The 16,519-nt window shown below is 46.1% G+C and overlaps 1 protein-coding gene across 2 annotated transcripts in view; it reads right to left on the bottom strand.

The window, feature by feature from the left end:
• GPR158 (G protein-coupled receptor 158) overlaps positions 1-10,371 on the bottom strand; it is a 209,335-nt gene extending 198,964 nt beyond the window's left edge. Inside the window, exon 1 of one of the 2 annotated variants that reach the window (XM_040592584.1) lies at positions 8,908-10,371. In XM_040592584.1, the coding sequence (XP_040448518.1) occupies positions 8,908-9,779 (872 nt within the window). In that variant the 5' untranslated portion in view covers positions 9,780-10,371. The remainder of the gene's footprint in view (positions 1-8,907) is intronic. The other variant, XM_040592585.1, reaches the window with a different exon arrangement.
• Positions 10,372-16,519: the final 6,148 nt, after the last annotated feature.

Here is a 16,519-nt window from a genome sequence, read left to right as displayed (position 1 = left end):
ATATTACTAGTAATTGTGGGCCATCTGGCAAGTAAGTATATTTTGTTAATCTCCTTTAACAATAAATATGTCTTCTGCCACAACTTTACAGTCCTTAACACTGAAAAAGATACTTAAGGATATCACATTCATGTTTAACATGTAGTTAAAGAATCAGCTGAATTGTACATAATAGATAATCATTGAAGAATGATGTCATGAAGGATTTTCTGTCAGGTCAGAGGTTTTATTTAAGAGGCTTTCACATCTGTCTTAATTTCCAGTACCACTGTTTGTTGGCATGCTGTTTGCCTTGAAATCTGTGCCAGAAATTGATTTAAGCTTATTTTCCCAGCCTACTAGCTATTCTTGATAGTTTCAGTAGTTATAATATTTCATTGTAACAACATGTTATAAAACCTGTATTTACAGAAGAATTTTTTTTGCCTGTACTGTTACATCCTAAAAAATGTAGAAGGAACGTGTTCGCTTTCTCCCAGCCAGCTTAAGCCAGAAATGCACAAATTAATAGCCTGTCAACTTTTAAATAGTGATAAACAGTATCTTTGTCTTATAGATCTTCAGAAGCTTTTTGGCCCAGAGGTCATCACAGCTGAGCTAAACAAGCATTCAAAGTTTGTCTTCTAAGTTTGTATGCTTATTTTTGTACCTGTAAGCATTGCAGGCAGCCATGAAAAAGGCATAAGGTATAGTTATCACACGCTGAAGCATACACCCCCCAAATCCAAATACCTGCCTAGATCCTTGCTGCCATATTCATTCACCCCTACACGCTGCCCTTCATAATTACTCCTTACCACAAAATGAGGAGGTAAGAAAAATTCTCTACAGCCATCCCAAATCTGCAAATGCCCATACCTCTAGACGAATGTAATCAGAACAGCAAATGTTTTCAGGGCAGATATATTTTCTGGCTATTCTCATTTTGGAGCCTGACACTCTCAAGAATACTAATTTTCAAACAGTGCATAGCACCTGACACCTGAAGCTCCTTCAGTGTACCATCAACTGAGCATCCAAAAATAATCCTGGTGTCAAATTCAAAAGTGACTTTCAGCCATAAGTCTTACTGGCAATCAGCAGCTTCTGCAGGTTCAAGTTGCTTTTGAGAGTTGAGGTTTAGGATCAAGCATCACTTAGACATTTTTAAAACAATTACCTCTGCATATCCAGGCAGATTCACAAAAGGTTACTGGGACATTACATACAACATGATTTTGATCTGGTCACAGAGTTACTGCTGATTTCTTATAGATAAGACAGAGACAAACTCACCTAATACCTCAGCCACAGCATGACTGCTGCTTTTCAGCACACATTTTGACAGGAGAACCAGCTTTCACTAAAAATAAACTTAACTGAAGAGCAAGGTATAGCAGTGTGGGCACATGAATTAGGATTCACCTGCACAGAACACCCCTCCAGGCCATTTGAGGCAGTACTACAAGGGCAGCATACTTGAAGCTGAATCCTCTGTCATCTGAAGAATTATTTCAGATTTAAATCTGCCTTCAGATTTATGGCATGCAGTGTCATCTCTCTAGGGATTTCCTTGCAGTTTAGTCAGAGAGCTTCCCAAGTACTTTGAGGGGTGATATTTTTTCTCAATGACGTTCAAGTAGCTGCTAGCATCCAACTCAGTCAACAAAGCATCACCTTACAGTGGAGTCAAATTCAAGCTATTTGGTAAGAAACCAGTATTCATATTTTTTTTAGTGCTCTCACTACTATACATGGGGTCAAACAGACAGGTAGAAATAAAGGGCCTCAAGGAACAGTATAGAAGATAGATATATATAAAAGAATATAAGATATAAGAAAAGACACTGGGAACAAGAAAAAATTTTTTAATTAGCAGGATCCTACACAGGAGAGGTGGCCTCGGCTTAACTATACCCAGTTTTCTGACCCTGAAGATTTATTTAAAGGTAGTTTTAAAACTGAAAAGTGGGAGCCAACATTTTACCAAAAAAAAAATGGAGAGGCATAGATCTGGGCAAGGAACATGCAAAACTACAAAAACGTAAGACAAAAATGAAAAGACATTTTTAGAAGCAGCATGTTAAAAGCATAGGCTCTACTAATTAAAAACTTTTCAAATATCTGAGAAAAATGAAGCCTTAAGTAAAATCTGTAAGGCCAACAGACAATCAAGGTAGAAAACTTGCTCAGAGTAGAGACAGCCTTTGCAGAAAACTATTTTTACCACTGCACACTTTAGAGCCAGGAAGGCTCCAACCTTTGAGCCATTCCTGATAGTATCAACGTGACAAAAGTCAGCTTTCACGTGCAGGGAGGTTAACAAGCTGGGCACCACAACTATCCCTTCTTTGTTCAACACATTCCCAGATGACCACAAATGGATGACCAGTGACAAAGTTTGGCGGTGATAAAAATACTTAGTATAACCCACAACTAAATCTGACTGACAGAGAAGATGAATGAACTCTTTCCACAGTGTTTTGGTGTGGTTTTTTTTAATCACAAGAATCTGGGATCTCCCAATGATTTTAGATTCGTGGAACAGATTTAAAAACAGAAGTTGTCTTTTTTCTTCAAGCTGTTCATAATTATGAAATCCATGCCGAACTACATTGCAGAAGACAAAAATGGGTTAAAAAGTGAATTAGAATCAAGGAGGTCAATTCAATTCATACTATTAACACTTCTTTAGATAGAATAGATTCTGATTTTATTATTATTAATTATTATCGCTTATTATCTGTAATGGACTATAACCAAGATAGGAGAACCATGCACATCCACCACTCTTACATTTTCTGATAAGTACTTGCCAGAAGCTGCTTTTGGAGAGCGAGCCAGGTAAGCCTTTCACCTGACCTAACACAGCAGTGGTTTTGTTGTCACCTTTAGGAACATTTCTCTATCTCAGCCCAGGTTCATGAGCAGAGAGAATATAAGGTGACAGTCCTGGAGCTGAATCTGAGATAGCAGGGACTGTTACATGTCCATTCTCCTCAAAAGAGCTTTGATAACCTGCTGTGCTGGAAGCCTTGCCCAAGCAGGAGAACAGATGAGGGGAAACTGCAGTTTGACCCCAAAAGCCAATTCCTTTTATTGCAACTCAACATGTGCTACGTAATTGTGGACACGAATGCAGCAAGTGTTTCAGTCCTCCCCTGGCCATATTTAACTTCTTTCTTTTAAGACCCACTCCTGTTTCTCCAATAGTGAAGAGAGCTGAATCATGTTTCTAAAAAAAAGAAATCCCTATTTATTATTTCTTTTCTTTCATCACCATCCAGTTTTCTACCCTCATCCATGACCTCGTACAAAAGAGGCAGAGACTTAACTGATTGTCTAGAGAATACTTAAAGCATACTGGGGGTTTCTATAAGCCGGCCGTAAGTCATAGGAAGATGTTTCTTTGTTCTCACCTCTTTTCAGGAATATAAATCCAGACTTTCAGAACTTCTAGGAAATAAGTTATTCCTTTTCATCTTTAAAGCCTGTTCTAAAGCCACCCACACCTTCAATCAATTATATAGGCCAGGGTGTGTTACAGAAAAAAATGTTAGCCTCACTATTTTAAAATATTTTCAGGATTATACAACTAATGTATCATGTCACAAAAAAAAAATCAAAAGCCTCCTAAACAGTTTAAATACATTTCTTAGTTCAGCACTGAGACTAAAGAGAAACTAAGGGAGAAAATAAAAAGGGGCCTAAAGGAAGAAATTAACGAAAAAAGTTACTTGTTTTTACAATCTCTTTTCTTGCATCTACATTTATGGTTATTTTACCAAACAATTTAATAGCTGTGAAATATTTAGCAGAAGATCACATATATTCCACAAGAAATTACTTATTTGTCATATATACTTCTACCTCCATGGTTTAATTTGCCTTCAATAATGTTTCCTTAACTAAGAGCCTCATTATGACCTAACACTGGAGTGGTCTGAGTCATTGTTAATAGTACAGTGGAAATAACTACATTACACTGCCTTTAGGGAAGAAAAAGCTAAATTTAGCTATGCAATAAAGATTAATCTTTGCACCAAGGAATACTTTTCCATTAATTAAGAGAGAAGTAGCAAATGTCAGGAAGACAAAAAAATATTAAGAGGTAACACTGGATTCAGCCAAACTTCAGAATGAAGTTATCAGCAAATGCTCCATAACACCATCATTCAAAATAATAAAAAAAAACCAACCACACAACAACAACAAAAAAAAAAAAACTTACTCAGCTTGCTGATTGTGTACCTCTGCCAAAACAGCCATTATTTCATTGCATTCTCCCAACAGTCCTTAAAAAAAGATTGCAAATACTGCCCTAGCTTTGGTGAAAAAACTACCTGGCCTTGCTGGAACACAGTAGGAGAGGAAAAATGCCCCTGTATCCTAGAGATACTCTGACCTCCTAGGTGGAACAGTGCAAGAGCGATGACCAGTTCCCAAAATGTTGGCATATTACAACACAACATTAAAAAAACCGAGAACAGCACACAAGAACATTTTGAACTGCAAAAGCAGCAATTCATTCATCAGAGTTTGGGGATAGCTGATGTCATTGCACAAAGCTGAAACACTGCACATGAATCTGACTACCCACATTCAAGAAATACTGGAACAAGACTTGAAAAGAGGGACCATAGCAATAGAGCTTATAACAGGAGACTAAAGAAAGCTGATTTGTGTAGTCTAGTAAACAAAGTTGAAGAAGGGAGTGCTGCCTATAAATAGGTCAGGGCAGTAAACACCAGTGAAGAGTGCTATTTCAGATAAAAGGCAGTTCTGGAACAGCAATAAATGAATAAGAGCTGACTGTGAATAAATTTAGATCAGAAATCAGAAGACACTAACCAATCATTAGGCCTGGTATGCCAGTGGACTGGTGAGTCAAGAGGGAAACCCACCTACTTCAAGATGGACATTGGTTAACCGATGACACTAAGTTGGCTTGTGCCAACAGTCACTCAGGAAGACTTTTTTTTTTTTTTTTTTTTTTTAAAGTTGTATGTTCCTAGTAGCATGTCTTTCTTCTAGATCAAGCAGTGATCCTCCTCACCGGCCTTGTAGGCTGCCGAAGCAATGAAAACCTCCCATTTCCTCTCCAGAAGCCAAGTAAGCAGTTTTAGAGAAGGAACTGTACTCACAACGTGCAGCTTCTCACACCTTTCCACTTCCACAGTAGGGCTGCAAACAGATCACCACGTGGCATGGAATATGGTTCAGTCTCATCACATAATAGGAAGTAGCAGAGGAGAGTCACAGAAGATCAGCGACAAATGCTATCACGCTCTACCCTCACCAGTACTAGAGTTGTAAAGTGATTGGGCACATTAGTGAATTCTAGCTGCAAACTTCATCAGTTTAGACTTTTTACAGAAGGAGAAGGGAATGGTTAATATCACTAAGCAATTACTCCTAGTCTTATGGATCCTCATTCCTGAATGAAAGCCTACACTGTATTTTCTAAGCAGGTGGTAACATTCTCTCCCTGCACTTTGGGTGGACCAAAGACCAGTGAATGCAGACAAAAAAAACACCAGCAAGCACTGCTAAGAAGCTTGACAGTCAGGACCACTAGCTTAGCACTGTGCTGGGCTAACGTGGTCCTACTGGGCCTGGACAGCTTCTGGTGAGTTTAACAGAACAATCAAGTTGTCCTTGGTTTCTCCGCTTCATCTCAGTATTGGTCTACAATGCTAGCCTTGACAAGACAACTTAAGACAACCATATTCTCTCACCTTCCTTGGTCTTCCTTTGGCCAGTTTGGCTGTCATCTCTTGGGAAGGGGGGGGGGAGAGGGCAGGAGGCGAAATTAAAGACAGATAGCAAGCTGCTTGCAAGAGCGTCCCTGCCTGGAACACTTGCTTCCTCTGGCAGGAGGCACTCTAACCCTTCAAGACAACAACAAAGCTTTTGGGGTTTTTGCTGCACTTTCAGAACATCATTGACAACAAGATTGCAGTAGTAGCATGTATTGAACATAACCAGTAGGAGTTATTAGTATTGCCTTCATTAAACTCTTCCCATTGCTACACCACATGACATACCCATCTGTTATGCTGCAACAGAAGAGATATCAAGCAGCAGTAGCAACAGCTTTTCTTTCTGCAGTCTGAAAGAACTCCATGGAGATAACATGTTCCTGAAGGTCTCCTAACCTAATGTACCATGCCATAAACCTAATGTCAGCAAAGACAAAGGTACATAAACTGTTAGAAGAACACTAAAGGGGCATGCACTAAATTACCATCAGTGACCTCACACCAGTCTATTAAATAGGAAGAGCATGTAAACTGATCCATTAACATGTTCCTAACAGATGGTTCAGAGGCACTTTGTTGGGAAAACCAAGGTAGTTTTCTCAAAAGATGGAGGTTAATACATGATGCTTTTTACCACACAGGCCTTAAACAGGAATTGAAACCATTGTGTCACTCAAAGACAGATGGTGAGGGGAAATAAAGCTTATTTCAAGAGGCACCTTTAATAATTAATACTAATGTTCTAATAACTACATCAGTTTTTACATTTTTATATTACATGCTTGTACTTTAAACCATTTCTTAAGAATTCTCATTGAGGCTGCCTATCAAATATATAAAATACTGTGCAAATATTAAGACATTCCCACAAGTTTGGGCGAAGTATATTTTGCTTATACTATTTCCTATGTAGTTGCAGAGTTACTTTTTCAGTATCCCAAATAATAAGCTTTTATTAGAAGTCCATCTTTCATGTAACATATCTCAACCTAGGAACAAAGAACTATCATTTAGCCTTGCCAGATTATGTGCATATAGATATATATATGTATTTCTTACACTTGTTTCCTTATATAGTTACCAAAAACATACTGACCCACTTCCTTAGAAATGCTTACCAACTCATCTCTAGTGTTGATACAACAAAACTTTGTTAGTTTTGTCCTAACTGTTCAGTACAGCAACAATAAAATACTTTGAATTTGCACAGCATACCCCATCGCAAGATCTTCTAAATAAGAAGAGGTTCTCCAAGTTTAGATGTGCTTAATGGAAGCCCTTTTAAAGGGATACATTAAAAACTGTATCAGTTACAACAGTTTATTCCATTTCTTCAACTGATATGACACCCACATGGTAAATAGAGACTGGGAAGATAAGGAAATGAAGGCAGCGTTTTGTACTGCACCCAGGAGGACCTCTACTGGTTGCCTTGGTTGGCCAGGGTTACTCCAAAATGGACCTGGTGCGTTATGCACACCAGCGCTACCACAGCAGAAACCTACACCACCAAGATGCTTCCTGGCATTACAGCATCTTGGCACAGACCTGAGATTGAAGCTTTAGACTCTCTTGTTTAAAAGGCATGTTTTTTCTCTTCACTGAAGTCACGACTGAGCTTCGTTGGATTAAGCTTTATATCAAGATCTAAATGCTCAGATAGCTGGTTAGCGGCTGCCATCCCACTCCCAGCCTGGTGGTTTTTCAGGTTATGTGAACCTCTGCCCCCAACAAGAGAGTATCACAGCCTGCATGAGCTTTCACCTGCATCCTGAAGTTCATCCTGAAGTGTGAAATACTGTATTTCAATGACCTATGGAGAAGTTCCCTGAACTTTTCTGGACCCCTTGCTAGGGTCCAGAAGACCGCTGCAGTAGAGCTATTCTTGGGTTTTAGTCTTGAGAGGAATTCAGCAACAGCCAGCCTGCAGATGAGCTCATTTTACCTTAAGCCTACCAACCTCCTAAGTGTGAAAATTTCAGAGCAAAAGGTAATTCAATAGAGAAATAAGCAGCCACTCTCTATTCAACAGACTTTTTCCCCAAGGATGCATGACTGCATTCACACCCGTTTGATCCCACTGGATTTCAGACTAAGCCAAGGAAACCAGCGTTCACAGACACTATTGCCTCACTACTGAGGTGCAACAAGATCTCTCCGGTGCCTACTATGTTCTTGTCTTTTATCTTTACCCACTACTGATTTGCAGCACAAAGCAAATTCTGTGCTCCTCTCACCCTTGAGAAATGCCAGCTGCTTCTGGGCAGTGGGCCTTCCCCAAAGGATACTGTTACCCATGAGCCTCACCACAGAAGCGCTGTGAGGAAATCTGGCATCCTGTACCCCACAGGCTGCTCTCATTCTTTGAGCAAATCCCTCTTTGCTGTCAAACACGAAGACACAGGAGCAGGCCTTTTTACAGCCCCCTCTCTGCTAGTCACAGCCTAGTTGCAGAGTCCTGGGGTTAACAGCAATAAGAAGTCAGCGATTCTTTCCACATGCCAGGTATCAGCTACACAGCTATAAACCGGGAGGTATCCTAAGGAAAGCTTTTCTACTGCCAGTTCAGGATGTTGCCACATGCACTGTGACAGAACTGCAGTCACACACGCTTATTTACCTACAAACGTACTGACCGCTGACCAGGCTCGAGCACCCCACAGTGGATGATGTGCTCTGGAGACCAGAAATCACAGTTCACCAGCATAACAATGTTGTATTCCCAGTTGGTTAAAAGCACAGCTGGGGTCAAGCAAGGTTTAATTATGCAGCGCAGTAAGAAACAACACCTCAGTAAACATCTTCCAGTTGCAGTCAGAAATAACCTACACCTGGCAACAGCTGCTCCCCTCTCCCCACCAGAAATACACCAGGAGCATAACCCACACGCACACCTGTTTCGCTGGGAGCAGGTAAAGCAAATGCTGTCTTACAGACAGAGATGAAAGCGATTCTTTTACCGAGTAACACCTCCCTAAGGCACACGAAGGTAGAGCTCCACAGGAAGGCCTGAGGTTGCTCTGCGGTGTGACTGAGCAGCCTGCCTGCAAGAGTTGATCAGGTCACTCCAGAGACACAGCACACCCTTTCCTAGGAGGGGGGCAGACCCAGAACCCCATCCTACCCGCTTCTTGGCGGAAAGCAAGCAGAGCAACACCCCTCCTACCTGAACTCGGGGAGCAGGTTTGGCCGCAGCCCATAGAAAGCTGCCGAGAGAGTCACCAGCCAGCCGGGTTTGTAATTCCCATTCTCACACTCCAGGTATGGCGAGGACCACCTGATGTGGCTCTTATCAGCAGTGAAGCCCTCCCGCCTCTTCCAGCTGTTCTCCAAAGTTCTGGGGCCAGTGTTTAACACCTTCCTGTGCAGATGAGGCCTCCACTTGCGCTTCAAGCCGTGGAACCACTCTGTTTCCACAGAGGCGTTGGCCAGGTGGTGAGCCGAAGAGGACAAGTCCTGCAGGAGGACCTGGCTCTCATGCCGGCTGGCCTGGAGGAAAACCTGGGGGGTGGAGGAGAAAGGCTCCGCGCTGAAAGTGATAGCTGCCCTGGAGATGTTGGGGTCCCCCTCCAGGAGGCTCCTGATCAAGGCGCGGTACCACTCCAGGTCCTCCTGCAAGTTCTGCTCCCGCGACTTATTGCTCTGGAGGATCATGTTGAGGAAGTTGGTGGCGTGGGTGAGGGTGTCCAGGGCCCCGTGCAGGGAAGGGTGCGAGGTGAAGCGCGACTTGCCGGCGAGGCTGGCCAGCTCGTACCGCCCGGAGCAGTTGGCACGCCGCAGCTCCCGGGAGTCGCCCGTGTAGAGGAACGAGGCCACGTCCTGGGGCACCTCCTCGGCGAGCCGCTGCGCCAAGATGGTGCTCTCCGTAGAGCGGCTCCGCGGGGCCGGCGGCGGCTCCCGGCTCTTGATGTGGTTGTAAATAGGCTGCCTCCCTCTGAGAGCCCGCTCCCGGCCGCGCACCGCCTGCCCTTGGCCGGCGGCGGCCCCGAGCCCCCGCTGGGCGAGAAGCAAGAGGAGAAGGAGCCGGAGCAAAGCCATGTCCCCCGGCGCTCCCGGCCGCGCAGGCACAGCGAAGTGGCTGAAGATGGGCTTCGCGCAGGCGGCCGCGGCGCAGGGGCACGAACGCGCAGGGGCGGCCGAGCGACAACGGGACGGAAAGCGGCCCCCGGCCCGCGAGTCACCTGTGGCGGCGGCGCCCGCGCCCTCCCCAGTGCGGGGCGCCGCGCAGCCCCGCCGCCGGCACGGAGCGGCTCCCAGCCCCTCCGGCGACGGCAGCGGCTGCAGCGAGCCCGCCTGCGCCTCCTCCTGCCGCGGCCACCGCGCTCACTGAGCCGCTGCCCAGCGCAAAGCGCAGGGGCGGCGGCGCCCGCGCCCGGCGCAGCGGCGGGTCCCCCCGCGGCGCCCCGCCGCCACCCGCGCTCCGCCGCTCCGCATCCTTCGGGCGCCGCTACCGGAGGGGGGGGGGGGGCCCGCGGCGCGGGAGTGCGACTCGCTGCGGGGATCGGAGGGCGGGCGATCGGCTCTCCAAGCGAGGACCCCCAGCTGCGGGGGAACTGCTCACCGGGCGGCTCCGCCGCGGGCAACCCCTCACCAGCCGGCACCCCTTCCCCGCCAGCCCTTATAGGTGTACGCCAGGCAGCTGCCGCCCTGTGTGGCCGCCTCGCCTGTCAGTCAGCCGGCAGCCATTCACGGGGCAGGAGGACGGCGCTGTGCGGGGCTGAGGGAGGTGATGCTGCCGCCGCCGAGAGGCGTCGAGGCACCTCGCCTCACCCGCCGCCGGCCCCGCGCCGGGCGCAGACGCGGGGGCCGCCCGCCGCACCGGCGGCCGCTCCGCTCTCCCCTCGGCCGAGGGACAGGGGCCGCGGGCGGGGAACGGGCCCGTGGGCGCTCCGCCGCGCCCCAGCCGGTGTGCGGGGCTTGCCCGGGAGTGTGGCAGCGACACCTGCTGGCCGGGCGCGGAGCGGCGCCGCTGCGCTCTGCGCCTACGCTCCGGGGGCGATCTGGCGGGAACCGCCGGGCAGCGGCTGGGGGGGCGGACGGGAGCAGGGGGTGCCGGGCGTTAAAAATATCTCCGCCTCCCGCCGCACCGCGGGGGGACGGGAGAAGCCCGGCGCTGCGGGGGAAGGCAGCTACAGCTAGATCCGCAGGGCGGGGGCTACGCCTGTCAGCGCTGCGCGGCTGTGAGGAAGGCTCTCCTGCCTCAGCCGTGCTCGGGGTGGGTGGCGGGGGGACACCGGCCTGCGCCTCCGCGCCCCCGGGCAGGCGTGGGGCCGGCCGGGCTGCCCCGGCGGGAGGAGGAAGGCGCTTGGCAGAGGGCTCGCTGTTTGGGCCGGAATGGGCGGCCTTGCCTCCTGTGGCCTGTGCACCCACGGCCGAGATGCCCGCCTCGTCTGTGGGCTCTGCTGCGTTCCTGGGATCCTCGTCCCACGCGTCGCCCTTGCCTCACGTGTGCCCCATCACACGGGGTGTTCCCACCCTCACGGGTGCTGGGCCACTTCCCTCTCCCTTCAGCCACAGTGGCTGGCTGATCGTACTTCCGTGGCCATAATCTTTCCATCTTTTTTTCCTTGGTGTTTTAACTCCAAGAGGCTAATTCCTACTGCTGTCTTCAAAACTAAGCCCTTAATCCAGTGGCTTTTGACGCTGACCTGCAGAGCACCTGTGTGGGGCCGGCTGATCACCTGGCTTTCCTCCTGCTCCACTGAAGCCACCCTTGGAAAAACACAAATGCATTGAAGATGTAGTTAGGATCTTCCGGTAAGCCATCAGTTATAGGACCATCATGATCAGTCATACGGATCTAGTTTAGCAAAGCATTTAAACATATGTTTTAACTTCATGCATTTTCTCTAGCAGAAGTATTCTGCTCAATATTTTACCATTGGATGAGGGGTTCGTGACAGGAGGCAATTAGCAAAGGGTGAATTTCAGAGGAGGTGGTCCACAGCAAAATCTCCTAATTACAATTAATCCCATTCTGGTTTAATATAAAATTCCCATTTTAGAATTCAAATGTGCAGATGAAAAAAGTGGTAAAAGGAGGAATTCTTGGTTTTCATACACACACATGTGCATGCACATCCTGTAAGGAGCAGATTTCAGTCATGCAGAATATATGATCTAATTTTAAACCACCACCAATATATCTGCTCCTTAAAGCATACTGTTACTTCAGAATTATTTGAAGCTACTTAAAGGAATAGTCATTCTAATATAGCTACGTGCAAATTACATTTGCAGCCTATGTATCCTAGTGATGTAATGAACTTTATCTTTGCTTATGGTCACATTTAATAATTACAATATCACATATGGATAAGAGAGAAAGTTATAAATACTTTTTCTTCCTCATTGCATGCAGTCGAAGAGGATGTTCACTGCTTAAGAATAGTTTACTGAACTTTCCCTCCAGTGAATAGCCTGTGAGATTACTTAGAAACCACATATACTGAGCAACTCAGAAGCTGGTATTTACAGTTTAGCACAGCGCAGGGAGCCTGTGCTTCCAAGTCTGCTCTGAACAAATACCTAAAGATGCATCGCTTGCTGTGGATAAGTGAGAATCAGGGCTTTTGACAGGAGCAGCTGTCAAGGCTGAGCTAAGCTAACATGGGATCGGTTACATGGGGAGATATCAATGGCAACATAAATAAACAAGCATTTTTTTTAATGGTGCGCCTGTGCTGATTCTCTTTACTGACTGTCAGGGGCTGCTCTAAAGGAAAGGTCAGTTCCCTGATGGGAAATCACTTCCCCTACTTGTAGCCTGACTATTAATACCTATTTAAATTGCACTACGCCTGCTGAACGGCCATGTTCACACATTCTCGGGATAATCAAATATCCCTTTAATGTACTTACACAGTAAGTTCCTTCTGTTTCCTGATCTCCTCATAGTCTTTCCAAATACCCTTCTCCGGTAGCACCCACCGCTCCCCCACCCCCTTGTCCTTCACTAACACCCCCAGAAGCTGTTGTTCTTAACCCAAAGGTTTGGCAGGAGCAAAGACCCAAGTGAGTTAGGGCACAACTCCAGCTGCTGGGAGTCTCTCCCTTGTCTCAAGAGAAGGCGCTCTTTTTCCTGCCTTACTGGTTTGCTGTGTTTGTGCTCCCTGTGCCATGGGGTCAGAGGGAGAGAGGAGAGGTTACCTGGAGGACTTTATCATTAAGGGTGCCAGGTTCATTGTTCAGTCTTGTATAAGCTGCATCACAGAGCGTTTGGAGAGCCTTCCTTTATCCCCTAGGGCTTCCTCCCATGGTCAGTTCAGACGTGCTCCCCAACAGCTATTGTGTATAACTATGTCCAAAATGAGACACAAACAGATTTTAAGACATTGCAAATATGCATCTTCTTACAGCTTTGTAAAAACTGTGCTGTGGGACCCAAAGCCCACTGTTCATTGCCCCAGATCCAAGGAGCTGGCAATATGGATAGTATCCTCTTAGATTAAGGAAATATACCAAATACTTCATTTACATTAGTTCACTAAGGATTGGAAACGAGGTAAGAACCTTTGATCATTGTAGTTGTATTTTAATATTAAAATGCACTGATGATTCTGGCCTGTCATTTGTAAACAGTTGACTATATCAGAAGTCTGTTTAGTGGTGACCACCACAATGTGACAAATAGACTGGGAGTCCCTGAGACACAAAATTACTGTGATTGAATAATGTTTCCTCAGCTTCTGCCTCAGTTCTGCCAGAGGTGCTGCTTCAAGCCATCCACCAACAAGGAATCAGGAAGCATCTGACCATTATCCCATGTATTTCTGGGTTGTTGCAGCTATCACAATTGCTGCATGCAAAGCACCTGTACATGAAGGACCTCAATTCGTGTGACCTATGAGACTAGAAGTCTGCCTTTTGATGTGCTATGAGCTCAGCCTGACTCTAATTACAGTGTAGAAAAAATAGCAGTGCAAAATGTTAGCAATTTTTAACAGACTAGAGTAAGTCTAACCTACTTTCTCTGAATATGGCCTATAAAAGAACTTGGTTTATCAGGACTATTTGAAATGCTAGAAGCATCAGAACTATTCTATTGTTAAAACCAATTGGAATGAAGGACAGATTGTTGTAGCTGTGAAATGTATTTATTAAAATTTGTCCTAAACTAATTAGGTGATATACAGAGTATACCCACTAAGAGTAAGTATTAAAACTTTTGGAATTATGCATTGTATTTCATAAAACAGGAACAATGTGAAATATCCAACTGACAATCGATAACACCATCTCCCATAACATCCTCACAGGCAAGCTCAGGAGTGTGGGTTAGATGGGGCGACAGTGAGGTGAGCTGAGAGCTCGGGGGGTTGTGATCAGCAGCGCAGAGTCCAGCTGGAGGCCTGTAGCCAGCGGTGTTCCCCAGGGCCTGTACTGGGTCCAGTCCTGTTCAGCTTATCCACCAACGACCTGGATGAAGGGGCAGAGTGTGCCCTCAGCAAGGTTGCTGATGATGCCAAACTGGGAGGAGCAGCTGGTAGCCCAGAGGCTGCGCTGCCACTCAGCGAGACCCGGGCAGGCCAGAGAGCTGGGCAGAGAGGAACCTCCTGAAGCTCAACAAGGGCAGGTGTAGGGTCCTGCACGTGGGGAGCAGTAACCCCACGCACCAGCGCAGGCTGGGGCTGACCTGCTGGAAGGCAGCTCTGCGGGGAAGGGCCTGGCAGCCCTGTTGGACACCAAGGTGCCCGTCAGCCAGCAGTGTGCCCGTGGGGCCGAGAAGGCCAGTGGTACCCTGGGGGGCATCAGGGGCAACGTGGCCAGCAGGTCGAGGGAGGTGACCCCCCCTCTGCTGTGCCCTGGTGAGGCTGCATCTGGAGTGGTGTGTCCAGTTCTGGGCTCCCCAGTACAAGAGAGACAGGGAACTGCTGGAGAGGGTCCAGCCGAGGGCTGCAAAGATGATGAGGGGACTGGAACGTGTCCCTGATGAGGAAAGGCTGAGAGAGCTGGGCCGGTTCAGCCTGGAGAAGAGAAGACCGAGAGGGGATCTCACGGATGCACCCAAATACCTTAGGGGCAGGTGTCCAGGGGCTGGGGCCAGGCTCTTTCAGTGGTGCCCAGCGACAGGACAAGGGGCAACGGGCACAAACCGCAACAGAGGGAGTTCCGTCTGAATATGGGGAGGGACTTGTTTAGCTTGAGGTTACAGAGCACTGGAACAGGCTGCCCAGAGAGGCTGTGGGGTCTCCTTCTGGATGTGATTTTGTGCAACCTCCTCTAGATGAACCTGCTTTATCAGGGGGCTGCACTAGATGATCTCTAGAGGTCCCTTCCAACCCTGACCATTCTGTGATTCTGTGAAAATGCAGAGTACAAAAGTTCTAACTTAGAACCAAGGGCTTACCTATCAATTAATATTAACTTGTAGTGAGCAGTTTAAACGCACTGGATATTTTCATAGAAACATTGGGACAGAAGGAATCTCACAGAGGTTACCCAGCACAGCACTCCTGCACTGCGGCAGGATTACTTACAGCAAGGTCATCTCTGGCAGGAGTTTATCTACCTTCTTTCAGAGAACTTTCAGTCAGGTAGCCTCCACAGCCACCCTATCAACCTTCTTCGAGGTTTTATCACCTTAGCACCAAGTGTGAGGGACGGAGGTTCCCTAATATACTCAAATTCTTCTTTTCTTTCCTTTTTCTTTGCTTTCTTCTCAGACCACAATCACCATAAGCTAGTATCTGTCTGCAAAAGACCACTTTGACTTACTTCGTTTTTTCTTTTCTCTGGGCTAAATTAATCAGATTTCTTAGCAGGCTATGCTTTCTAAAACTTTTGTTGGCTCTGCTGTTCTCTTCTTGACCATCCATTTTGTTAGCCTGTTTCTCTAGGTGTCCCAGACAAGGCCTCCTGCTACGCATCTTCTGCAGGCTATGTAAAATTCTCTGTTAATGTACCCCACATTGAGGTCTGTCTGCTTTTTCACCTTCACCACAGTATTGACCACTACTCAAGTCTGTAATGCTATGTAATCCTCATAACATTTCAAAACACGTTGCTTCCTAGTTATCTGTTATTTATTTTCATTTGAGGATTTGAGCTCTGCTTCCTCTGGGTAGTACTTTGCACTTGTCTTTCTTGAATTTTACCTTACTGATTTTAGGCCATGTCTCTGATTTTTCAAGATTATCTTTAGTTCCTATCCTGTTCTTCAAAATACTTTTAAACATTTCCTTGTTTCTTATAGTCATTTGCTAATTTTATGACCTTTTATTTCCTTATCCAATTTGTTCATTAACCTATTTAATAGAATGTATCTGAGAGCAGAACCCTTCAGGAATCTACTTAAAATGTCCTGGTTTGATAGTACACAACTGATACTTTTTGAGAATGACTTCAGAGGTAATTGCTTACCCACTCATGACCCACCTACACAAAATTTACTTAGCTTACTGATGAGAACCTCATGCTAAATATGTAAGGAATGTTGTTGATGGAGACATATAGCACATCTACTGCTTCATCACTATCATCATATCACAAGGTCAGTTATGAGTCAAAAAAGAAAATTCAAGTTTGTTTCATATTGAAGTTTCTTGACAATCTCACACCGGGTCATTTTAAGCAATTTATTGTTTTCTAGGTGATTAGTAAAGAGTAGTTTAATAATTCTTTTCTGAATCTCCCTGGTGATAATTATTTCATGAGCTTCTTTATACTGTCCCTTGTCTTTTTCTGAAAATACATAGTATGATTTTTTTCCAACTTTAGAATCTTCCTCCCAAACACTTGAAATGGCAAGTGGTAGTATATGTTTGAAAGATCACATC

This window comes from Falco naumanni, chromosome 4 (assembly GCF_017639655.2).
Source record: "Falco naumanni isolate bFalNau1 chromosome 4, bFalNau1.pat, whole genome shotgun sequence".
NCBI classification, from domain to species: Eukaryota; Metazoa; Chordata; class Aves; order Falconiformes; family Falconidae; genus Falco; species Falco naumanni.
This window is presented reverse-complemented; position numbering and strand designations above follow the sequence as displayed.